Source organism: Siniperca chuatsi, linkage group LG24 (genome assembly GCF_020085105.1).
Source record: "Siniperca chuatsi isolate FFG_IHB_CAS linkage group LG24, ASM2008510v1, whole genome shotgun sequence".
Classification (NCBI taxonomy): Eukaryota; Metazoa; Chordata; class Actinopteri; order Centrarchiformes; family Sinipercidae; genus Siniperca; species Siniperca chuatsi.
Window position 1 is genome coordinate 14,529,324 of NC_058065.1, and position 26,301 is coordinate 14,555,624.

At 38.9% G+C, this 26,301-nt stretch overlaps 1 protein-coding gene across 2 annotated transcripts; it reads left to right on the forward strand.

Moving 5' to 3' along the window:
* Positions 1 to 12,413: 12,413 nt before the first annotated feature.
* LOC122872281 (cysteine/serine-rich nuclear protein 3-like) lies at positions 12,414 to 24,345 on the forward strand. Of its 2 annotated transcripts, none has more exons than XM_044188287.1 (5): positions 12,414 to 12,799; positions 15,028 to 15,201; positions 16,920 to 17,176; positions 17,319 to 17,630; positions 18,404 to 24,345. In XM_044188287.1, exons 2-5 carry the CDS (start codon positions 15,054 to 15,056, stop codon positions 19,517 to 19,519), a joined length of 1,833 nt encoding a protein of 610 aa, XP_044044222.1. In that variant the 5' UTR covers positions 12,414 to 12,799; positions 15,028 to 15,053; the 3' UTR covers positions 19,520 to 24,345. The 2 variants fall into 2 exon arrangements, with proteins under 2 accessions (XP_044044222.1, XP_044044223.1); XM_044188288.1 differs by having other exon boundaries at positions 17,319 to 17,615.
* Positions 24,346 to 26,301: the final 1,956 nt, after the last annotated feature.

A 26,301-nucleotide genomic window follows, 5' to 3' on the forward strand; every position in this document is an offset into this window, starting at 1 on the left:
CTGCTAACACGTTAGCCATAATGTCAAACCTGTGAGTGGATGAGTGGAGTTCTGCTTCATTGTGGAGTTCTGTGCCGAAGTGGCCAAAAAAACGTTACCTTTTAATTTGACTATAATTAAATTTAGAAGAAGGAAAACATGATATCAGCAGAGAAGCCCTAATTTTACATTTATGTATAAATTCAGCTAATTCTCCCCAGAAATGAGAACACAGTTATTGACGTGGTACAGAATGTGGAAAGCAAAAGAACAGATTACTAACCTAACAACCAGGCTCTGCCATCACATGGAGATGGGAAAAAAAATAGTTGCTAACTGTAATGTTGTCTAATTTGTAATAAAGAAACTTGGGTTTAACAAATGATATTTGTTGCTAACTCACAAACTCGGTGGACACACGTTACAGCAAGCATGGTGTTGTTTTTCTTCTTCTAATCCAACTTTTACAAATAAAATGTTGAATTCATTAGCAATAATATAATATTTAATAATGATATTGCTCTGTTCAATACACCAGAAACATTAGCTTATGGCTGCTAAATTTAGCAACATTAGTGAACTTCAGATAGATATTGTTGTGTACTGAGCAATTTTGCTGACTGTCTCTTCTTCACATGTGCTTCTGTACATAGTTTAGCATGACACAGATAAATACTTCAGTGGTTTTATCACAGAAGTAAAACAAGGGGTAAACACACCCTGCTCATTTGTGTGCTGTAATTGCTGTTTGGTGGCCACAGGGGCTGCTGTTCAGCAAAAGTTACATATCGTCGTCTTGCTTTAACTAAATGAATAAGATCATCTGCCAGGCCATCCCATATTTTTATAATGGTTCCACCGCACCCTACATAATTTCTCTGATAATTGACAAAAACATAGGTTAACCGCACCCAATATTTGTTAACATTGTATTTTATTGTCTAATTGTTCAGTATTTTAATGGTTAATGATTTTCTTTGTTGGGTTTTTATATTACTCTATTTGTCTTGTCTTTTCCCTGTTAATTTGATGCTTCAGTGACCTAATTTTTCATCGGGGATCAATAAAGTTTCATCTTATTATCTCATCTTAAACGAAAAAGCTCCCCACAGACACTCTTACAATGTTTATTATGAGGAGCTGCAATTTGCTTTTTTGGCGTAACAATTTGTCCAGCACCCCTTCTCTACTTCAACTTCAGGCACTTATTTATTTCGTTTACCAGAACACCTTTTGACAGCTCTCAGAGAAGTGTGTAGTTGGTTGAGTTTCTTTATCTATCCTCCCTACATGATTATTATAGCCTTATGCCTAGCAGGCAAAGTCAAACCAGGCATTAAGGATAGACTCATGACTCTAACTGAAGCAAAAGGTTTCCAGTTATAGAATGATGTCATTGAGCAACAGCTCTCCTATTGGCCATTTGTACTCTGATCTTCTAACTCTGGCCGCAGTTATCCAGATAAATAAGAAAAGACCAATCACCAAACACACAAAATGGGCCCAGAAAAGCTAAATATATCTGTTTTAGTATTGACCCAGGTTCATGTCCAATGTCCATGACAAGAATTTTCTAGTAACTTACATTTTAATAAGTTGCACTATTTCAAAAACAAGATGGACAGCTGAGTTTAAATGGGTTTATATTGCACTACTAAGAAACATTCATAGGTCAAACAACCAGCATACAAGAGCAACACGTATACAGTTAAGTCAGACAACCACCAATCAAGATACTATAAAATCCCCAAGGGGAATTAAAGAATCTCAATTGAGGAGAGTTTGCAGTTTATTCCATTAGTACCTGAAACTAGTTCTCCCAAGATTAGTGCATACATATGGGATATCTAAGGTTAAGAAATTGCTGGATAGGTAGTTTGGAAGCTTTGATAGTACAACTTTATATTTGAATATCAGGAGATGATTATTCCTTCTTCTTCAACAAGGAAGTCCATCCAACTTTGTGATACAGAGAGCAGTGATGAGTATAATTTGCCATTAGTGATTAAGTGCAATTCTCTGTGATGGGCAGCATGACAGTACAGAATGTCTCTAATCAAGTACATACATAACAGTAGTTTTACAATTTAGAAAACAAGAGCACAGCCTTTAATGCTATACAGAAAGCCTATTATATATTTTTGTGTTAAATGAACATAAATCTTGAATGTCTGCTGTCAAGCCAAATTCCTAAGTATTTTGTATGACTCAGCAAGAGTGGTATGAGTAAAGTTTTATTGACTAGATACTCAGGTAGGTGTAGATAATATGATGTACTTGGTCTTATTTAAATCAAGTCTATGATTGGAAAGGGATATCTGGAAAGCATTAAAGGCAGACTGAAGATGGGTAAGAGCCTGGGTTGAAGTGGAACCAGAGGCATATAAAATTGTCTCATCTGCATACAGATGGACATTAAAGTACTGATTATAGAGAAATAAAATTCGTCTTCTTAATGTAAATTAGAGCTGAACCAATTATTCAATTAGTTGATTGACAGAAAATGAATCTGCAATATATTTGAAAAATCTATTAATCATTGAAGTCATTTTAAAGCAAAAATGCCAAAAATCCACTGGTTCAAGCTTCTCAAATGTGAATATTTGCTTGTTTTTTCAGGCTTACATGATCATAAACCAATTTTTTGTTATTGAACTGTTGGTCTGAAAAAACAAACAAACAACTTAAATGTGTTTGATTAGGCTTTGGGAAATAGTAATTGTGTGGATGTCACGCAAGGGAGCAGGGAACACAAGGAATAGGACCCAAATGCAGACTTTGAGGCAGAGAAGATGCAGTTCATTAATTTATTATAGGGAAAGGCTTACACATATAGTCAGGCAGGCAGAAGTCCAGATTGGGAGGGCAGTCCAAGACAGGAAAAAAATAAATAAATAAATAAAAAATAATCAGACAAGGAGCAAGCAATAAATGAATCCAAAAAAATCCAGGCACAGTCCAAAGAAATGCAGAAATAAATCCTCAGACTCAGGAGAAGCACAGGAAACAAGGCTGGGACAACTGACATTCTAATTTGGAGGGAAAGCAAAGAAAGACAGGAAGTAAAACCACAAGACACACGAGGAGAGGAGAACACTACAAAATAAAACAGGAAACAGGACAAAACCCCAAAACTATGACAGTAATAGACATTTCTGAACATTTTCTGACATTTTAAATATCTGAAAAAGTAACCAGCAGATTAATTGATAATGAAAATGATCAGTAGTTTCAGCCCTAATTTAAATACTAATGCACCCGATTAATGATGGCAAGAGGGCTTGATTGTGCTGAATCAACCCTTATTAATTACCATAACATAACATTAATCTTCACATCAAATACCACAGTATGCGGATTAATCGTGGTTCTACAATTATGTCCACATACTCCAGAACAGCTTAAATTTACCACATTTCAGTGCTAAATTATTTTGCGTTTACCTCCAGACAGAAATCCTTGAAATTACTAGTGTACTTCCCATTGGAATTTACTATACACACACTATGGTACTTCCTGCTCACTTAATAGGCACACAGGTAGACACAGCAGTCAGTAAGGATGACAGCTACACTACACCAATTACTGAGGTTTTACTTCCTACTTCGCCTTCATAACACAGGTCATCTGAGAGGGCCAGAGGATAGTAATGCAGAGCAGTAACGGTCTGGTTTACCAATAGTGTAAACACAGCATTGCATGCACAGGAGTCTTTTAAGGTGAAGCTGTGGTTAATGCATGGAAATAAAAATTTAACTTTGTTAATAGCTGCACTTAATCTCCTAATTTTGGATACATGAGTGCAGCTGGGTTGTATACTGGGTAACAATCACTTTATGCACACTTTTGTGGAAATGTAATATTCTCTCTACTGTGAGAAAAATCAAAATAACAAATCAGTTAATTCCAGGAAAAGTCTTTAGAGTGGGTTACACTGCACTGTGCAATGATTTGAAGTTCAGAGAAGAGATTAAATCTCGATGTCTTCAGGGTGGAAAGCAAGAGTGGAAGCTCTGAGATCATCCCGGGCCGTGAAGTTGGCTTGTTTGACTTGGGGCTTCGCCTGCAGTGTTCTTTAAACAGATCAGACAGACGGGGATGCCATCTGCTCTCCTGACCGGTTCTCCGTCACCTCCTCCTTTTCTGAGTAGGAAAAAATGACTATCTCGTCTTTTTCACATTCATCACAGCTGGCTGCAACATTATACCCTAATTTAAAGGGAGCAATAAAGCATGGTAAAAGATGGAACTGCTGTGTATTGGAAAGAGAGATCATCTGTTGAGAAATTGCAGGGTTGCTTAGGTCTTTCAATGGGCCACTAGGTCAACACGCTTAAAAAAAATCTCATTTACCTTGTGGTTTTATAGAGAAAATATCCTATTCAATCTAACAATGAAGCCCAGTATACGCAGCAGGCTTAAATGGGGTTTCCTCTGTATGGGCTCCTGTTAGTCTCTAGCAAAACAGAAAAAAATAAGTAAATTCTTCTATCATAGGTTTCACTAACCCATTTCCACATATTTTGTGGACAGTAAGTAAAATTAATCATTTAATAAAATTTAAATTAAAACATTCTATTTTATATGACTGTTTGGGCATTAATCTTGAAAAAAGAGTCTTTACATATCTATTTGAAGGTCTCAGGTTCCCCTGCTTTTATTCCACCAGCACATGCCTATAATCTGTTTTCAATGCCAAGTCTGCCCTCTGGTGTACAGTAACCAGAAACACAATATAGGATTATTAAAATAATGCTGATGTCATGTATATTTAATGGGATCAGGCTGTTGATAAGTGAAAATGGATAGACATTTGTTAATCAAGTTTTTATTTATGAATTTCATGCTAATTATTGAAGCATTTCTCACTGACAGCAGCACTGGAAGTCATTATTCTTAGTAACAAACAATTGAAAAGGAATTGAGAATGACTTCCGGATGGGAGCCGAAACGTCTTGATTCTGAAAACAGTGTCCAGATGACTACGACTGAAACCTTTTCTACGATAGAACACTCCTAGACGAATGAGGGACTATACCGTCTTAATTAAAAAGGAAATTAGGAGCTAAGTGGCATTAGTGTTGGCCACAGTTTTTCAATCAAGGAACCGATGTTCTGTTGATTTTCCTTTTAGCCATTTAAGGAGGATCTGACTTACACCTGCGACACCATGTGAATGCAATTGCTGTAATTGAGTAGCTGCTGTGATAGAAAACCAGTACCCTGGATCTAGGGGGCCAGGATTCAAAATAACTGCTGTTGTAAAGGCCATACACACTTGGTCCACCCATACAGGTGTTTTCCACTACTGAATTTGGCCTATGGCTGATTAGACCTCTTCTCAGGACTGTGTATTAGACTGTGCTTGATGAATGTCTTGCTCACTCTCCTATAGGCCCTTTTCATACATACATACATTTCGACTTATGTAGGAAAAGCACAAGTGTAATTAATAACATTAACAATGGCTCTGTTCTATTGAAGTGCCTCACTAAGTCATGACCCTGAAACTGAAGCAGCTAAATTAAATTCAACCATCATTAAACTTTAATATTTGCACCAGTGCTTTTCCTACTGCAACATGTCAAAATGTCTTAAGTGAAAAAGGTGTATTAAGGACCGGTGACACCAGAGGTTCATCTGAGCATCCTCGTGAAATAAGCTATGCTAGAAGTGGTGAAAGGCTGTAGCTACCAAGCTAATGCGCTAGTCAGCGCATGCTACATGCTAGTGCTAATTAGTCACAATCATGGTCACAAGCTCTCCAAACTAGCTAGCTTGCTAACTGACAGTTAGACCTTAGGTCACTTGCTACGGGGACTATAAGTTCACACAGTTTATTCAAGAGACATATTTGTGGAGCAGTTTATAAAAGTAGATGGCGAAACACAGCAAATAAGCTACATTAGCTTCCTTCATTTTGGACTCTTCGGCTCTCAGTTTCTTCAAAGGTCAGCACTGTCAAGAAGGTTTGCTATTGGTCAACATGTAAATTTATGTGCCACAGTTCACCAAAGTTGACCTCGACCCAAAAAATTGTGTAGATTTACTTAACCGCAAGTAAATCTACATTGGTGACCTCATGTAATTGCTAGCATAGCTTTGCCCAAAGTCAACCTGAGCAGAAGTTTTACACCTGTTTGGGCATGCAGGGATACATTTCCGATGCATATTTTATATACCATGGTGCAAAAGCCATATGTTTTCATAGCAGTTAATACAATACTTTCTATATTTGCTTAGATATGATATTCCCATTTGAAGATGATGTTTACAGCCTTAAAAATAAAAACACCAATCTAATAAATGTTACATTTAATCCCACCAACATCCCTCTAAACAGTTTTGTACAGTTTTGTTTGGCTTTACATCCAATTTTTGTGTCAAAATGTTCCCCAAGTGATGCCAGGAGGACAACCAATCATTGATGTGTTAATTACAGCTGAATGGAATAACATGAGTGGAAATATGCATGGCAGAAAGTCTTAGTGAGGGATACAAGTGGGAAAATAAACGTGCCAAGTAAGTAATCTGCTTTATGTACTTGGAAGAGTAAATTGATTTTACAGTTTTTCAGTTCAAATAAAGTGACATTTATGACTCCCTAGAAAAAAACGCTTTGGTGGCTATTTTTATCTCTCCCTGCCATCGTTCTTGTAAGAACTGAACCGCATGTTAGGTATCATAGAAACCTCTATTTTTTATGTTAACTACTAGTTGTATACATACATAGTTGTATTTATAATTTTAAAAATGTTATGTCAGCTGTAAAAAAAAGAATAAAAAGCTTGTTTTGGTAAATATTGAAATACAACAAATAGGTTATACTGAAGTGATGTAATACAGACCATTTATTTGTTCCCTTGAGTTAAAGAAACCCCCTCAACCCATCCTTTTCGCTCTCTCTTTCTCTCTCTCTTACACACACACACACACACTCACTCACAAACACACATACACACACACTACACACACACATAAGACCACACCACACACACATGGGTCTATGGGTCACGGAGCAGCTGACAGCTGAGCCATTTATCTGGGTCCCTGGGGAAACAATTACACCCGACCAGGCAGCAGAGCTGGACAGGGGCTGGGAATTAATGATGGGCTTATGACTCAAGTTGAAGCAAAAACTTACTGTGAAAGGATAGTGTCACTGACCAAGACCGCCTACCCCCCAACATTAGCATTCATTTTGAGTAGAGTTTCTGGCGACTCTGCTCTTCTTTAGCTGCTAAATACGCCACTATGTTCACTAGGAAGTCGATAACTTTGTCTGTCTAACATTTGGTCCTGGACAGTTGGTGCACATTGGGTTCATCAGGGCTTTTTCACTGAAAACTATAGCCTGTGGATGGAAGCGACGCTGAGCGAACCTAAATAGTAAAGCCAGAAACCCGAAACAATTAGCTGAAAGACGCTAAAGCGTGCCGCTGAATGGAACAGCAGAGTCAGGTGACAATTCTTCGTGAGTTTGTCACAATAATAGACTGTTTAAAAGAAGTGGACGTAACCACTGTGACATCACCCATTGGTTTGGCATTTTGGCCGTCGCCATCTTAGCTTTTTGGAGCCAGAAGCGACCATGTTCGGACAAGAGGGTGGAGCTACCTAGCTTGGTTAGCAAGGTGCATCCGTAATTCACGTTAACTGTGATATTAATTGGGATGCAAATTTTGGCAAATGAAAAAAGTTCACGGCTAGTTAAATGTACACAGTGCGGTCGCCTCTGTCCTTATTGACGTCAACGTGGTAGCGACTTCCCAATCACAAGGTAGCCACGCCCCAAAGCATACCCTACTCTATTTTACTCTAAAAGGGACCATAATTTACTAAATGTACATCATGCTGTATTGAAGAAAACTTGAAACTAGCGATTGAGGCCATAAACTCAATGGGAAACCGTTTATAGAGGTAATAAATCAAATGAGAAGTTCGTTTCTCATGGACTTCTACATATTCGGACTTCTTTTTGCAACTAGTGGAGTCGCCCCCTGCTGGCCATTAGAAAGAATGCAGGTTTAAGGCACTTCCACAATGGCTTCACTTTTCAGACCCAGAGATTGCTGCTTGGTCAGTGAGTGACCCCTTTCACATTACACATAGTCATTTGATCAATTTTTATAAAAACGTTTATACTTTTTATTCAACCACATTTATTTAACAGCTATAGTTACTTGTTACTTTGCAGATTAAGACCATACCCAATATTTGATTTTCTTACAAAATATGATGCATTGATATATATTGAACTACCCTGCAGTGTATATAAATCAGTTAAAACAGCTCCCCCTTGACCAGCTACATCATTAAAATGCTGCTTACATGTTAATCATCATCAATAATAATAAAAAACTTTATATTTTTCTGATAATGTCTCGGTACTTTTACTTAATTACATTTTTTAATGTAAGACTATTATTTTTACATTGTGGTACATGTGTGGCTACTTTGGTACTTGTGGTTACTTTTCGGTTGCTTTTTAATGATCTGTGTACTTCTTCCCCCACTGGTTGGAATTAGGAATACCCCTAAATAATGTCACTACAAACTCACTAATAATATTGTAGTAAAGTTGTCGTTATGCAGCAGATGGTCAGTAAGGTCACTATAAACTCATTTAGTAGCTACAAATGACACACTGCTGCTCCCTTTAAGGGAGTAATACAAGATAATTACAGTGATTACTTTGTTTGGTACTATTTAGTTCTTTTTTCCTGCAGACATGAAACACAATAGCAACAATGGGAGTGGATCTTAGCATGTTTTGTTCATTATTTATTATAGGAAACTGTGTGTAGAGATGTGCAGTCTTTATAGCCCTAGCCACATTCACATGTACAGATGGTTGCAGTGTCCTCTAGTGACCTTAAGAGCTACATCAGCACAGACTTTGAAAGGATGGAAATAAGAGAGAATCCCCATTATATGTGGATAGAAGGGAATAGCCATTAGGATGTTATTTATACTTAATGTTTTCCATCTCATAATACATAGAATGACACAGTCAAATCATAATCCCGTGCCAGTTATTTTAATGTCTAATTTTCCTTAACCGTACCCATTGTTCAGATTTCTGAGCACACACACCGTGTTCTTTCTCTCGCAGTGAAAAAGCAGACCTCTTTCAGTTTTCCCCTTATGCTTCAGCGTTAGGAGCTGCCACATCCCAGCCCCCACCTCCCCACAACCCCTCTAGCTGCCTCCTCCTCCTTCGACTCCTACCCCCCCTCCACCCTCCCTCCCTCCCTCTAGTGGCCCGTTGCCATGGAAGCTGATTGGAAGGATCACTCTGCCTCTCCAGCACATTGCCACTCCATCTTTGCCAGGAGAAAACAAGGCGATTCAGAGCACAGTACAAACCCAAAAAATGTCCTTCTCCAACAGCAAGTGGAGGTCAGGTATTAGTTACTGACAATAATAATAAACTACATATAAAAAAACCTGAATATTCTGTTTTCATCATATCGTTTCTTTTTAAAAATGCTGTAACTTTTCGTTGTTGTCCTTAAATTTTCAATTCTCATCAGTGCCGACTTCTAAAACACCCATGATCACATACTGTATGGAAATTTAAAAAAAGATCAAAATTTGGAATCTGTGGCTTTTCTGAAATGATGTGAGAATATTTATTCATACCAAACACTTGATTTATGTTGTGATGTGTAGTTTGCCCTTATGTTCAAGGACATTTTATTCCCTGCACCAGTAGTTTCATCCAACAGCAAACAGCACCCTGACAGAACACCAGCTTCAGTTTTTTTAATTAATAATTTAATTTTAAACTAATAATTTCCTCACTGCAGAGAGAGTGGAGAATAATCAGCTGTTGCAGATCTTAATGCAGTACAACTACGTTCCACCTGACAGATATGTTTATTTAGCAATTTCAAACTATTATATTTTGGCCTCTTCAGTTAAATGTTATCACAACATAATAACTAGGTTGATTATGAATATGTCCTTAAGTAGTATCTACCATAAATGCACCAATTACAAATATATTTTCAACATGAATTATTCAATTTGGAGTAGGTCACAAAGCTGTAAAACGAATTCAAGAAATAAGGTGCTTCTTGTGAGTCCATACTGTTTCCCACTTCCTCTGTGCTGCATTGGAAAAAGAAAAAAGAAAATGGCAGATGAAGCTGAATCATTTTAACACTCTCTTTTTCTGTGTGTGTGTGTGTGTGTGTACAGTACATACAAACTCAAGGTTAAGGCTCTCAGTAGCTTTATTTCTGATATTTTCCATCCAAGCACTACTATAATGGGAAGACAGAACATTCAGAGTCTAGCATTGCTATAGCAACAATGTTTAGGGGCTCGTGGATGGGGGTTGGGTGGTTAATCACATATTTTTGAAAGAAATGTTGTTTATATTGGTATTAATCTTCCAATGCACTTTCTGAAATATAATTATAAGTAACAATTGATCTTTGTAGACTCTAGGGCTTACATTTACTTCTGAATAAATTAAGCGAGGATTTTGTTTTTACAAAAAGAAAAGTGTTAAATCTTTCAAATAGGTCATTTTCATGGAAGACATTTTGACATGTCACAGAAAAGCACAAGTGTAAATAATAAAATGAATGATGGCTGAATTCCATTTACCTCTTCAGTTTCCGGGTCCTGGTATAGTGCATGCTGACTCACTGTCAAATTGTCATGGCTTACTGGGATACTTGAACTGAACAGAGCCATTGTTAATGTTATTAGTAACACTTGTGCTTATGACAAGTCAAAATGACTGCTGTGAAAAAGTCTAATGATGATTTATATTGGAACAAATCTACTCATGGCCCTAGCTGTGTTACAGAAACTGTCATGTCTTCAGTAATATGTCTGTAAATTAACACATTATAACACAATTTAATCACTGACTCAGATTTTTAGACCAAATTTGATTGTTTTTTATCAAACAAGACTAAGTGTCTACAGCCATGCGAGCGGCTTTGGGCTAATTGCTAACATCAGAGTGCTAATATGCTGATGTTTAGCAGGTATAATGTTTACTATGTTCACTATAGTTTAGTGAGTTAGCATGCTAACATTTAATTAGCACTGAACACAAAGTACAGCTGAGGCTGATGGGAATGTTGTTAGTTTGTATTAGTATTGGACAAATTAAAAATCTGACCTGGTGATGGCAGTATAGCCTTCTAGAAGTTAAAGGATCACCAAAGTTATTACAATTCATCCTGAGGGGAATGTGGATGTCTGTACCAAATATCATGGCAATCCATTCAATACTGTAGTTGTTGAGATATTTCAGCCTGGTCCAAAGTGGTGGACTGACCAGTATTTCTAAAATCCTGGCCCTGAATCTACTTCATTCAGGTCAATTTTGAGTTTTATTATTATTGCCTGTTTGCTGCTTTGAGCTGTACATATGAACAGTGGCAGTGAGTCATCATCCATGGGCAACAGCTTTTTCATATTTTAGTCAATTGCACGGCTCATGCTGCCTCAAAATTGTTGACTGAGAGATTTAAGCTGAAAACAAAGTCAAACAGTTAGCATCACCCACTGTGGCACATGAGCATGGAACAACTGAAGTGGCTGTGGCTTTAATGATGGTGGTTGCGGATTGTGTTGATTGTGACAGTTTGGAACACGATGTGACTCCCGTGCCTGCACAGCTGGTCCACTCCTGTTGTGCATGTCTTGCTTCCTATTGTGTTTTTAATTTACATCTGTCTGTATGCATGTCAGCATGCCGGGTTTGTAGGTACATGTGTATATGATCAGAATGTGAATTTTCCCACACCTCACAATTACTATTTAACAACCTTACAGTCCTTGTGTGAAGCAGCAGACACAGGAATTAACTTTGATTAACTTGATTTCAATATTTTAGCATACATAGTATATATTGTAAACATACAGACAGACCCTAGATGAATGTCAGTGACCCTTACTACTTTCAGAATATTTTCCTGCATAAATGCACAGTGAAAATTATTGATTTCCCAGTCATTGTCAGTGTTTCCTCTTGTTTCCTCTGATCTATTTGTCCCCGCTATCAATTTAAATTTCAAATCAGCTGTATGGAAACAAAAAGAAGGAACGTCACAAAGCAAAAAGGACATTACATTTGCATTATAAACACCCTGCAAAGTAATAAATGTGAGATAAAATATTGTAGGGAGTGGGAAAAAACTGATATCACCTTTGATGTCAGAGTGTGAAAAGGTGGGGAAACTCACTGTTTTCACTTATTTGTCTTTGTTGTAATTGTGGGAAATATTGCTTATATATTAGTGTCAATAATTCTCCTGAAGACTGTGGAAAAGAGGTACTTCACCCCCCCCCCCTTGCTTCACCTCAGCCAAGCTCCAGCGCTCCAGCCGGCAGCAGCATCGAACTAACAAGTCTTTGTGAGGAGAGAGAGAGAGAGAGAGAGAGAGAGAGAGAGAGAGAGAGAGAGAGAGAGGGAGAGAGAGACAGGGAGAAAGGAAGGGGGGTGCAGAGCAGGAGAGAATCAGAATCAGACCGTGAGAGAGCTGACAATATAAGCATAGGATGAGGGTGCAGAGAGAGAACGCATAAGATAGTAGATAGATACAGAGGCAGAGGTGTTCAGTGCTGCACAATAGTGCCGGAGGCTGCTGGAAAGAGAGAGAGAGAGAGAGAGAGAGAGAGAGAGAGAGAGAGAGAGAGAGAGAGAGAGAGAGAGAAAGCAGGCATCATGGCAGCGCTCACTGCATCATCACGACACATGGGGATGTTTGGCTGCTGCTGGTGAACACTGTGTGATGCAGAGGAGAGAGTCGAGGACTTCCTGGAAACCAAAAGCAAGCCAAGGAAACAGGTCAGTGACGGTCAAACAGACTCACAGAGAGCCTTTATGCATGCAGCAACACAGGTACTGTGAGATTTAATCACGTCACAGGATGATGCTGATTTATCAGTAAGAATTCCCCTGTTAGTGTATGGGATGTGGACATGTATGGGGAGGTTGCGCATGCATGCAGACATGTGAGCAGGCTTGTAGATGTGTGTGTAGTGTGTGTGTGTGTGTGTGTGTCTAAATGGCACCGGTTAAGAGCTCAACCAGGGATGTTTAGGTTAAAGAGGCATGGGCAGGCAGCACAAGGGAACCCTCCTGGATCCAAGAAAAATACCTTCTGTGACATCAAATATATAGAGAGATGTTACGTAGTATGATGTGTTCAGTGTCTCTTCTAATACAGATCTTTCTGATTTTACAGTTTTTTTTTCCAGAAAAGCAGTGAGCTGGAGTATAGGACTAAATACCAGGGAGTCTGGAGATAGAGAAGAGAAAGGGAAATAATAAGAAATCATTTTTAAAAAATGTAAGAAACAAAAAAAAAAAAAAACAAGCAATGGAAATGAAGATCAGGCAGCAAAGGACATGGCACAGAGGAATAATTGTATTGCAGTAGGTAGTAAGAGAAAGGAGACAAAGCCTGTGAGAGAGGAAAAGCTTGGCCCAGTATTCAGCTCTGCTGCATATGATGTAATCCTCTACCAGTCCAACAGTCAGCTCAACAGTTTTTACAAATTTGAAATGTAAGTATCAACAAAGTGCAGAGGGCTGACTAAAGGCACACTTCCCGTTATCAGCAGTGCTTTTGAAGTGTGGGAGAGAACCTACCTTGTGTGCAAATCATCTCCTATCTGAAGTGTCACCGTACTTTCAATTTTCCACAAAAGCAACCAATAGGAAAACAACATATCAGTTAATGAAAATTTTAATGAGCACAACACTTCATTTGACATGAGTTCTCTAATTTTGAAGCATCACAAAGTTTGGCAAGGTTACCTAACATCACATAATGGTGTGGTGCCAAGTTTAGCATAAAACGTCCTTAATTAACCCAGATTTCTTACAAAAAGACATGGTTTTGAGGTGTTTACTGAGTAGTACTTTTGTAAAATGTGTTATGTTTGACATTCCATACATAACAGTACAAATAAGGTTTTCCAAAAACATAAAATTAAATATTCCAGTAGTTTGTATTCAATTCTGCGTAACTGAGTGATAGTTCGGTTTATGGAGTTGGTTAGCCAGTGTATTGGATGAAATGGGCTGAAGATAAACAAATGGGGGAAATGGGTAAATGCCTTGTCCAGTCTAGTCAGAATAGCAACATGCTTGAGTATGACAGGGTCGGTTTCACTGCCAAACATTTTTTAAGTGGTTTGAGAATCCATTACAAATAGAATAGATTATTATTCTTGAGCTTAAAAAAAGAGTACTTCGGACTGACCTGACTGCATTGGTGTGATAATTTAATAAAAACCCATAATTTGTGTCACCACATCAAGGTTTTTCTTTCTAAATATATGAAGTTCACTTTTGTGGCTACACAGTTACAAGCACTGCTCTTCTATCAAATTTTGATAATTGTTGTATTATGTATTAAACCGAAATTATGTGGTGACTTGATTATTCTACATATACCCAACTTTATGATGCATGTGTCTCCCTTATACCGAACTATACTACATGGATATTGGGCTTTAAAGAATTTAAATTGCAGACTCTAAACATAATCTTATTCATCTTTGAAGAAAAATGGTTTGAAAATATCTTTTCAAAAACAAAATGAAACCTGCAATAACATTTTCTTTTGGCAACTTGGGGGCAGCAGAAACAAGTTGTGAATGCAGCATTGCATCATCACGTTTTAAGTTGATATGGAGAACATGTTTGCAAACCATTTCCCATTTACACATCCAGCAGTTACAGAGAAACATTAGCGTTTATTTGGAGTTGTGTTTCTGTTCACCTGATGAATGTAAGTCCAATATTCACTGTCTTTTAGCTCTGTTTGTGTAGTAAAATTGTTGGGCAGTAAAACCAAAATTAGCTGAAAGACACTGAAATTGTGTTATGGTTGTTCATTTCTGATGTGTTTAAGTTTGATTATTTTGTTTCAAAAGAAGGAAAAGAAGGAAAGATGGATTATTATCAATATTATTATTATTATCATTATTATTATCAGTATTCTGATTATTCTGGCTTGTATACATTTGTGGTCAGCAATAAACTTTACCCTTGTTTTTCTGCAGGTGCGACCAGTGGGAGGAGCCACACAATGAGTGGGATCCTGAAGAGGAAGCTTGAAGAGGGCCCGTCCCCTTACCTGTCCCTACAGGGGTCTGATGATGATGAGGTTTCCTGCAGCGACAGTGGCAACAGCAGTGATAGTCTCAACCATCCCGTCCCCTCTGGACTGCTGGACTGTAAGATCACATTCCCACACTGCTATACTGTCAGCAGCTCCAGCTCGTATGTTTTGGTACAATGTGAAGCACTGGAAACACTGGAGGTCACATATAAACAGCATTTCTATGGTGTCATTTTAACCAGGACATTGAGATGGAAAAATTTCAGATTCAGACAACTTTATTGATCCCAAGAAGGGCAATTCATTTGCAGCTTACCCATACACACAAACTATTAAACATTTGGCTGTATCAACTAAAATATACAGAAAAGGTGCAACTACTGTGTCTCAGAGAAAGAAAACATGGCTACTATAGGAATCATTTTGGGATTTTTATGTATAACAATATGCTGTTTAAATCAAAAATCAATAAGTCAAAAATCTTTTCACCTGCAGTATTAGTGGCCCTAGAGCAAATGTTCCAATAGGGCTGAGTATAAAGAATACAAAGGTTTCTATGAAGTGATCACCCTAATTCAACAGCAACAGGGATACCAATAAGAATCAAGTTTCATCTGTTATTATATTATTATACAATTCCAATCAACAGCAAAAGAGCAAAAGCTTTTGCTTGTTTTATAGTACCAAAACTGCCGTTATTATGGTCACCAATGATTTACACCTTGCATCTGACTCTGGTTGCTGCTCCATTTTAATCTTCACTTCAGCACAGTTTTATTGGAATTAGAACAACAGGAAAATTGGGTTGGCACTGAGGACATGGCTCTCAACTGGTCTTGTTCCTACCTTACCAGGAGAAGTTTCTCTGTCATCGTTAGAGGGCGTCTTCCACACCTCCCTTGGAGGATCTGTTTTGTGACCACTTTTGTTGTCTATATACAGTATACTGTAGGTTGCCATTGAGACACACATTATGGAGATTTCACATTAAACTCCACCTCTACGCTGATGACACACAGCTGTGTCACCCAAAGACCCTGTGACACCATTAATGTAGCCCAATTCTTGTAATGTCTGTCAGAAATGAAGAGCTGGTGGGGGCTCCTGGCTGTTCCCAGTATGCACTTTTTCTTTTCAGTCCGGCAAGCCAAATTAGTAGCATCTTTTGAAATCACGTCACTTAAAACTCACTTTTACTGGACTTTTTTTTTACTGTGTCAATTTGAACTATGTTGTACTTTCTTTTAAGTTATTTATCTTTCATTTTTCTTGGAATTTCTATTATGTTGATTTTTATTAATATCTCCAGCCTTGTTATGTCATTACTTTAGCAGATTTTACATTTTCTCTATTTTGATTTGTTGTTTTTACTGTATTTTTAACTCAGAAAAGTGCTATATAATAAATAGTTTATTATTTATCATTTCACACACATTAAAGAGTACATGAAATTAGACTAGGTAAAGAAGAAATAACACATTCTTCTTCTTACACAAAAAAAGTTGAATTGATAAGAAATAACACACACCTTTTTTCAATCCAATACACTCAGCCTCACTTGGTCTGGTATGACCAGCAGCTTATGGAGGCTCATGTTAACTAACTTAAGATATGTATTGCTGTATACCAGATATTGTCAGATATTAGTCAGTTTATTGACTCTTCCTGCTACTGTTACACTATGTTTTAACATTTACCATTATCCAGTAATTTTACTCATGAACGATCTTGAGCAAAAGTTATAGACTGGCTTTAGCATTTAGTAGCATTTCTAAGCAGACTGAGTTCTTTTTTTCACTAAGTATGTTTCCCACCTCCATGTCTCGATCTCAGCCACTCTCCAGCAGCAGTCGAAGCGACTGCGGGGCCGAAACGTGCACTTTGAGAGCGTGACAGTCTACTACTTCAACCGTCGGCAGGGCTTCACTAGTGTGCCCACACAGGGTGGCAGCACCCTGGGGATGTCACCACGTCACAGCGGCGTGAAGCGCTTCACCCTCAGGGAGTTCGCCATGGAGCAGAAACGGAGCCACCGGAACATGCTGAGGGATCATCTTAAAGAGGAGAAACTCAATGCCATCAAACTCAAAGTCAGTGGGACGACTCAAAATGTTTTGTAGCCAGTCTTCAGCTGACAGTTTCTCACATATAATTATCCTGAGGGTCTAAATGTATGTGTAGGCGGACATTCATGGTCCAATCTTAATTCAACTTTCTTTTTCTGTCCTCCAGCTGACTAAGAATGGAACCGTGTCATCCGTGGAGGCGGATACCCTGACGCTCGATGACATCTCCGAAGATGACCTGGATGTGGACAACACGGAGGTGGACGACTACTTCTTCCTCCAGCCTCTGACTACCAGGCGGCGCCGCGCCCTTCTCCGCGCCTCCGGGGTCAGACGCATCGACGTGGAGGAGAAGCACGAGCTGCGTTCCCTGCGCATGTCCCGAGAAGAGTGTGGGTGTCGCTGCCGGGGGGTATGCGACCCGGAGACCTGTGCTTGCAGCCTGGCCGGCATTAAGTGCCAGGTAAATGGAACTGTGGTGAGGCCCATCTATAATACTCAAGTGTTGTTCATGTCTGTCTGTGCGGTAGAACTTATATCTAGCACCACAAACACGTCTCCGATCAACATTCGTAGGGTACAGGGCTGTGACGTGCTCCACTCAGTAGCACTCTGTGTCTCACAAATATTTCCCAAAACATGCTCTTTTGAAAAATGGAAGAAAAAAAATCTCCACAATAGCCGCAGTATCATTATAGTTTATATTTCCTTACACAAAAAGTGAGGGGCATTCAATTTTCACTTGTACTTTAAAGCTTTTAAGAATTCAGTTCCGTTTTATTTATAAAAGGCCAAATCATAACAGACGCTATCTCAGAGCACGTTTCATATAGAGCAGGTCTAGACTCTTTATAATATTCGACAATACAGCAAGCAGTGCCATCTACCATTTTCCAGGGGCCCTCACCTTAGAAAAGCGGCCCTGTTTTTAGCTTCATGCATTATTTAATTCATCCTCAAGGTTTAGGAAGATTTTTTTAAACCAAAAGAATTTTTTTCTGAGCATAGAAAATAATGCAACCCTTTAATTGAACTTAAACCGTGGAAATCAAGCGAGTTAATATTTTCAGGGTATTTAGCACATGAAATTCTACTGCATTAAGGTGTGGAATTTTATACATCATAACACCCACAGTGGATTCTGCAGTTTCTCTTCAAGCATGACCAGCTATGACGGGCAGCTGAGTTGACCTTTTCTGTTACTGCTGTTCGACACTGGTGGATTTAAAGTGTTTGTTTTTTTGTCCACAGGTGGACCGCATGTCCTTCCCTTGTGGCTGCGCCAAAGAAGGCTGCAGCAACACCACGGGACGCCTGGAGTTCAACCCGGTCCGGGTGCGCACCCACTTCCTGCACACCATCATGAAGCTGGAGCTGGAGAAGAGCCGCGAGGAGCAGCAGCAGCAGCCGGAGCAGCAGCTTGTAACCAATGGCAACGGTTACCATGGCGACTCCTCCTTGGTCCAGCAGCAGCAGCAGCCGAACCTGCAGTTTCCACTGATGAATGGCACGCCGCATATTCCCATCATGCACCTCCAGAACACAGGCGACGCGGATTCACATCTAGATGAAGAGGAGGAAGAGGAAGAAGAAGAGGAGGAGGAGGAGGAGGAGGAGGAGGAGGAAGACGAAGAGGATGAGGATGATGAAGCTTATGAGGAAGATGAAGATGGAAGCAGTGTTTGCAGTGGGCTGTCGGACTGCAGCACGCACAGCTTAGAAACAATCGATCCAGAGGAAGGAGAAGAAGACGAGGAGGATGAAGAAGACGATGATGATGAGGAGGAAGAAGAGGAAGAGCAGGAAGACTGGGATTGCTCGTTGCACGGGACAAGTCCTCCGCCCTACTCAGTTCCACTTCCTTCTGTGCTGAGTTACTCTAATAACACGCTCATGAGCCTCAGTAACCCCTTCCACAACCCTCCCTCCATGCAGCATTATCAAATAGACAGTTCTGTAAATGACACGCCTGCTTTTCTCAGTGAAAATATCACCGTCGCCCCCACACTGCCCACAGTAGAAACTGCATTAGAGTCTGAAATCAACACAAAACTCCACTGCCAAACAGAGCAGCAGAGCATTCCCTGCCATTTCCCTGACCCCAAAGAGTCCCTGACTCTCCAAACTTGCTCACATGTAGACACCCGTGAGAGCAACACTGCCCCTGCTGGTGCAGCCGACGAACAGCCGCTCTTGACGGACCTCCAGAACAATCCAGGCCATCATGACTCACAGACTGAGGCTGAGGCTGGGTCTGTGGAGCAGACACAGGAGAAAACAAGGGAGCTGATACAGGAGCAACCTGGACTGCTAATGCAGGGAGACACCGATCAAATAACAAGCATGTCACGCTCAGAGAGTACCTGATGATTCAAATGCTTTAGAGAGGGATCAGTTAATATTTGGAAATCTTTATTCAAGAATTGTGACCTTCAACCATCAGAGTTTGATTTATTCTCGATAAGTGCACTTTCAAAGAGAGAATATGTCGGCTCAAAGAGGTGATCTAATTTTAGCTCAATTTGTCTCTAAACCTTTCTAAGATTGTTGGTTTAACACTATAAAACTCTAATGCTAAAGCTCAATAAAACAGTGTTTCTGTACGTTACTTGTATAATTTATGCCCTGTTATAAAGTCTTTGATCATTACAGCATGTTTCGTGGTTGTGACTGGCATCTATGACAAATCAAGATTTTGAGGTGCTTGTATTGTTTCACTATTTTCCATTGTGGTGGTGTCTCATCATTGCTGCTAATCGTTCTTAAATGCCTGTCTGTAAAGCATGTGTTCAGTTTACCTAAGATGTTTCAAGGCTTAACACCAACTGTAAAATGATAAAACACATAAATCCGTTATAATTCATACTAACGGTCTTTTTTGTTCCTTTTTGTGCTCAGATTTTAGCCTGGCTAGCAGCGTGGCTAGGTCTTTGGCCTAGACTTGAATATCGCAACAATTATTGGATGATTTGCCATGAAATTTTGTACAGACAAGCAACTATAATCAATATTCTTATATTACCAATGGATCACATGACTACACAGGAGTGTAGTGTTTTAGCTTCTTTCAGCTCATTGTATTGGTTGTCCTGCCTGCAACTTTACTATTTTGATCCATTCGTACTGCTCTCACAGCGTAGTTTTTAGCCACAGGAGGCAGCTGTTTTCTCAGCTGTACACTAGCTGTCCCTCACCAAACGTTTAAAGACTAGCTGGTGAACATAGTGGAGCATTTAGCAGCTAAAGAGCCAGACATTTCCCTCAGGAGTTGGTAGAGACCAAAAACAGAGCTAAAAGAGAGTGAATATTGGACTTACATTCATCAGGTTGACACAAACATAACTCCAAATAAATGCTAATGTAGCTTTTCATCTCCTAAGCAACGTTTGGCTAACAAATTTGTTATATCAACTTAAAAAGCGATAATATGTCTTATTGCATTTACAGCTTTATTCCGATGCCTCCAAGTAGCCAAAAATCACTTACTGCAAGTTTAACTTAGCGCCATACTTTATTTTATGACCAAATACCTGCAAAACGAATGGCATTCCCATCAACCATAGCTGTACATCGTGTTAAGTGCTCATTAGGAAATGTTACACGCTATGTTACGATAGTGAACATTAACACCAGCATGTTAGCATTGCCACTGTGAACATCTTAGCATGCTGACATTAGCATTTAGCTCAAAGCACCGCTGTCCCTAAGTACAGCTTCACAGAGCTGCTAGCATGACTGTAGACTCTCAGTGTCGTTTGAGCTTACAGAAAAAAACAACCATTTTATTTTTACACACATACATGTGTCAGAGCATTTAGTAAGATTACAGAAACGTTCCTCTGTGCATGTCATTTATCATTTTGTGAACAACTGCACTTTTTTCAGTTTTCAGATAAGTTAAGGCTTGTGTCGACAAGGCTTGTGAGTAATGAACTTTGTTTCTCAATACTGCCAAAACTGAGGGCCAAATATATCTTGTGTTCTTTTTTCAAACAACTGTACATTTCCATGAGTTGGATTAAAAAACATTCCATCATCTACATCCATCTCAGTTTAAAGGTGGTTAATTAACTGTGTTGGTGGCTACTGATTTGAGTTGAAGATACAGTTTTTACTCTTGTAAACCCAAAAAAAAATTTCATAAAATGGACAAGATGCAGATAAATAAAACAATAATTTCTTCACCATGGACAGACAAAATCCACAAACACTGAGTATTCCATTTTTCTACCAGCAGATGGCATCTGTTGCTTAACAACTGACTTCATCTTGTTGGCCAACATGAGGGGGTTAAATAATTTTTTTTTTTTTTTGACGTCAGTGAATTTGTTCATTGCATGTTTTCTGCCTCAGGACAATCTGTGACACTGGTTTTGCTCAGAACATCGGTCTTTTCACACTGAAAATATAAGAAAATGTGCATACAAGTCAGGCTTCGGGGACATTTTGACATCAACTAAAACCTTTCAAGTCACAGGATGATCTGTCTTACTGCTGTGTCACCCTGCTGTCCCATTCTCATTTATATACTCCACCAGTGCTTCCAGTTTGAATTGGTTGCACCTTGCAGCCTCTAGAGGGCACTGCTGAGTTAACTTTCTTTGGGGTGAGGCAGCCATCAGACACGGGCAAGAGGAAGCTGTGTGTTCCCACCTCATTGGCCAGGCTATTCATGTATAGACATATTTTCATGGCTCGTTGCATAACCACACAACAGACTCTGCAGCAGGTGCTGGGCACAATAGAAAGTAAATGTACATTCAGCTGTCCTTTATGATCCTCCTACAATGACGTGTACACTATAGGCTGTACCTTGGGTTTTGTTAGGTCATCACTTGACCTCTCCCATTTCTTATATAATTAAACCGGTAAGGTGTGTGTCCACTCTGTTGGGGGTTGGTTGCTTTTAGCCAGCAAGGTATTGTGGGTAAGCAAGCTCAGAGACGCTGCTGATCAATCACAGGCAGAGGAGCTGTAATGTTAGGTTGCTAAGCAACAGGAAGGGAGAAGCAGCATAGCATTTGGAGGGGGACTGCTGGGTGGGGGTAGTCTCAGCTTTTCACCTCCGTCTCCCCCTCCTGTCTATCCCAACACCACCTTCTCCTTCTCCCTGTACGTGTCTGCCTGGCTCTTGTGGTCGACGGAACTTGATCCTGCATAATTTGGAGAAGACACTGACACTAAACACTAAGTGACTGTGATGTGTGACCGTCATCTTGAACAAACACTAAACATGCTGAATACTGAAAATGCCACATATACAGCACCTTTAAAATTCCTTTAGCAAATTCTAACAGCACATGCCATTCAGTCATTCAGCCATTTCCCCTCATTGCTATTGTCCCATTCTCTCCAACTATCTGATCCAACTAAGGATTTTTAGCCCTAACACACCACACTTTCGGCTTGCTGGATTTCAAAACACAAATCTGTCTTTGAGCTTGAAGGTTTATTGTTCGACAAAAATGTTTTAACTCTTTTAACTCACTTTCTTCCAGACTTTTCAGCCACATCTTGTGGCCTTCATGAGCAAATGAAGCTTGCTCAGTTGTCATGGAAACTATTTGGTTTGTAACTTTCGTCATGCGATAATAGATGGTCATATGTGGGATGATGAAGACCAGGAGATGTGGCTGAAAGCTGCGGAAGAAATCCCGTAAGAGAATCTTGAGTTACATTTTTTTGCCGAACAAATCTATAAATTCTGTTATGAAACAAATGCAGTGAAAATGTTTTTGGAATTTGTAGTCACTTTAGAAATATATTATTATGGGCTTTTCAGCTTTTATTTGATAGTGATTTAATATTAATCTACATTGACTAATTATATCATTATATTTATTAATAATTAAGTATTGATTTATCCTTCTTCACTTTCATGACAACTGAGCAAACACCATCGTCTGATGAAGGCCATGAGATGCAGCTAAAAGCCCTGAAAGAAATCTAGTAAGTGGACCTTGAGTTAAGAATTTTTTTTTGTCAACATACCATTTCCAAGGTCAAGAATAAATGTTGAAGCTCAACCTGTGTTTATGAGTTTTGAACCCGTCTGTGAATGATTAGTACATGTGTGCTAACAGTTAATAAATGTTCTATAACACACTGAAAGCTTTGCTCATGAGTGTAATCGTATATCATTAGATATGATTAGATATTACAGCCATGCTATACTCTGTTACCAATCATTCATTAACTGTTTATACACCAGTTACAGATGCTTCACAGGAGGATTTATAGTTTTTGAAAACATGAACACATTAATAAACACTTAGGAAAATGCTTATATCTGCCTATAAGCACATTACAGTGTGTTACAAACCATTTATTAAGTATCTGTATACTGCTTATAAATGCTTAATATCAGAAGGTTGAATAAACTGAATAGACTGAAAAGTCTCGGTAGCTAAGTATCTGTTTTAACCTCATTGAATATGCAGAGCCTCTCACCTCCTTCCATCATGTCTCCAGCAACATGAGCTCTCACCTCACAATGAATGCATCCTGCATGCAAAATATGCTTCCCAAAATAGGTTTTATTTTGGAAATCTAGATTTTGTGTTTTGTTGCCACATCTTTGGTTATAACAAAAAAAAAATGTCACTTGTCACATTTTGCAAATTGACACATAGTTAAGTGTAACATGTACTTGAACCACATGAATGATCCTGTTCAACCATAGTTCCCGCCGTGTTAAGCACTCATATTTCAGGTTCAGATCACAGATCAAAGAGCAGAACCAACGAACAAAGAAAAGGCTGGAAAGGAAATGGAGAAATTAAACAAGCATTTACAAAAAATATGTCCTTTATTCTTTTGGCTTTAAAATTATATTACCATATGGGCGGACAGTAGTCACTTCTTGCATGCAGTTCACTAAAACACTACAAGCGTAATGAGAGATGGCTACTGATTGCTTCATGGTTTCTATCTATAGATATGGGGACCATACATGTGTTTCATCATGTGTTACAGTGCAGAAAGGACAAAACGAGTTCTAGAAAAAATGTAAATCAAATCCGAAGACTGGAAAAATGCACTCATATCTACAGTAAAAATGTTATTTATAATCGGTAGAACATAAGCAACCCGCCGACCCCAGTTGCACACAAACACACTTGCTCACACACAGAAATAGATGCTTACATTCTCGCAGTCTCCATTTCTCACAAATATACACAGACATACAAATACAGACACAATCGAACTTTCCCTCACACACACACACACACACACTTACATGTATGACGTCACACGTGGTATTACATAGCAGTGGGAATAAAAAGTGCTCTTACATCAAATGTAAGTGTGATGCATACTGTGGGCCCAAATAGCTATATTATTTACAAACCAAACCACTACATTAAAACCACTCGCTTCTCAGTTTAAACAACATGAATGTCATACAAACATTTGTGATATTATAACCTCTAAATGTGATATATCATGTTCTAGCTTGAGAGCAGTCAGAAAGATCAACATTTTCTTTTTAGTATATTTCATTACTTAAGATATTTTCTTTACAAGAGCTCAGGGAGATGTGGGGAAGAGGTGGGATGAAGGGGGGGGGGCAACAAATGCATTACAGGAGACACTGCAATACAATAGCAAATGAATGAGTAGATATGAGTGTCACCCTAAAGGAATAGTTTTGACATTTTGGGGAAAAAGCTCATTTGCTTTCTTGCCGCGAGGTAGACGAGAAGTTGATACCATTCCTATATTTGTGTGTTAGCTAACTATGGAGCTACAGTTGGGAGGTGATTAGCTTAGCTTAGCCTGAGACTGGGAGCAGGGGGAAACAGCTAGCCTGGTTCACTCCAAAGTTCAAAAATATGCCTACCAGCACCTTTTAAACCTCACCGATAATCATGTTATATTTCATTTGTTTAATAAACACAAAAATCTAGATGTAAAAACAGCAAGGTGGGGTTTTCAGAATCAGAATCAGAATCAGAAATACTTTATTGATCCCCGTAGGGAAACTCTTTGTTCCAGTAGCTCTTCTTTACGTCAGTGCACACAGGAGAAAACGATAATTTAAACTATAAACAGGTCAGAAATAAATTAAGTAACATGTTGGTATAAGTATAAGATAAACTAAGTGTCGAGTGTCGAGTGTCGAGATAAACTAAGTGTCGAGTTTTATGAGCAGTTAAGTGCTGGAACTATTTCTTAGTGACTTCACCTGCAGAGAAATAGTTCCACTTAACCAGGGATGCACTTGCCAATAAGGACTTATTAAGTGGATCAGGTATCGACCAAAAATTAACAATCCACAGTATAAATACAGTTTTCTGTTCCTCTCCATTTATTTGCAGCAGTAAGCTAATTTGTGTAAAGGTACCGCTGATACTTTCGAAGTAAGCTAATGTTACCAAAAATGTACTCCACGTAGTTTCTCTAACTGTAGATTCAGATATTTTCTGAACTTTTTGTCGGGAGGACATTGTGGAACTTTGCATGGACATGTTTACAAAGCTTGATTAGGGAGAACAGGTTTATCATCTTACTAAGAATTCACTTTTGGCAACTGGAGTTAAAAAAGGAGCTACATTGTGTGAGCCGTGCAGAGGTGAAGTGGTTTGGTCAAGAGATGTAGAAGCATGTAATGAACCTTTTTCACAGCAGACATTTTGACTTGTCAATTACAAAACTTCTGAGCAATATAGATAGAAAAATCTTGGTGTATGAATGTCTTCACTTACTGTTAAGAAGTGATCTGTAGTTACAGCCTAGTGTTAGCTTACACATATCTTGAGTTCCACACAGAGGTTAAAGCCCCCCTTCACTCAAAAATATGCTTTTCTTCTTGTTACGACAGTAGGATGTTTGAGCTTCACTGTGCAGAATGATGTATGAGCAGAGTTTGATACTAGAAGGCTGTTTTTTACATCAACCTGCTGAAAGTGGAAAGTTTCTCTGTGCTCATTGAAAATCTGATTTTAAGGGGTGGGCCTATGAGCATGATTTGTGACATCACAAATAGTTTGGAAGTGTGATGTAGAAACTTGAAGCCGCCAGTGCACATACACTGAGAATGGACAAAATTTGCATATTTTTTATGAGCTAGAAGGAGTTGATGCCTTTTTAAGGATTTTAATGTGGAAATTATACTTTCTTTGTGGAAAAAACATATCAGACACACA

Bases quoted from the DNA above. Each gene is read 5' to 3' on its own strand.
- LOC122872281 (XM_044188287.1), top strand. From the start codon at position 15,054: ATGAGTGGGATCCTGAAGAGGAAGCTTGAAGAGGGCCCGTCCCCTTAC. The intron at 17,177-17,318 runs GTCAGTGGGACG...TCTGTCCTCCAG, and splicing joins TCAATGCCATCAAACTCAAA to CTGACTAAGAATGGAACCGT. The intron at 17,631-18,403 runs GTGAGGCCCATC...TTTTGTCCACAG, and splicing joins GCCAGGTAAATGGAACTGTG to GTGGACCGCATGTCCTTCCC.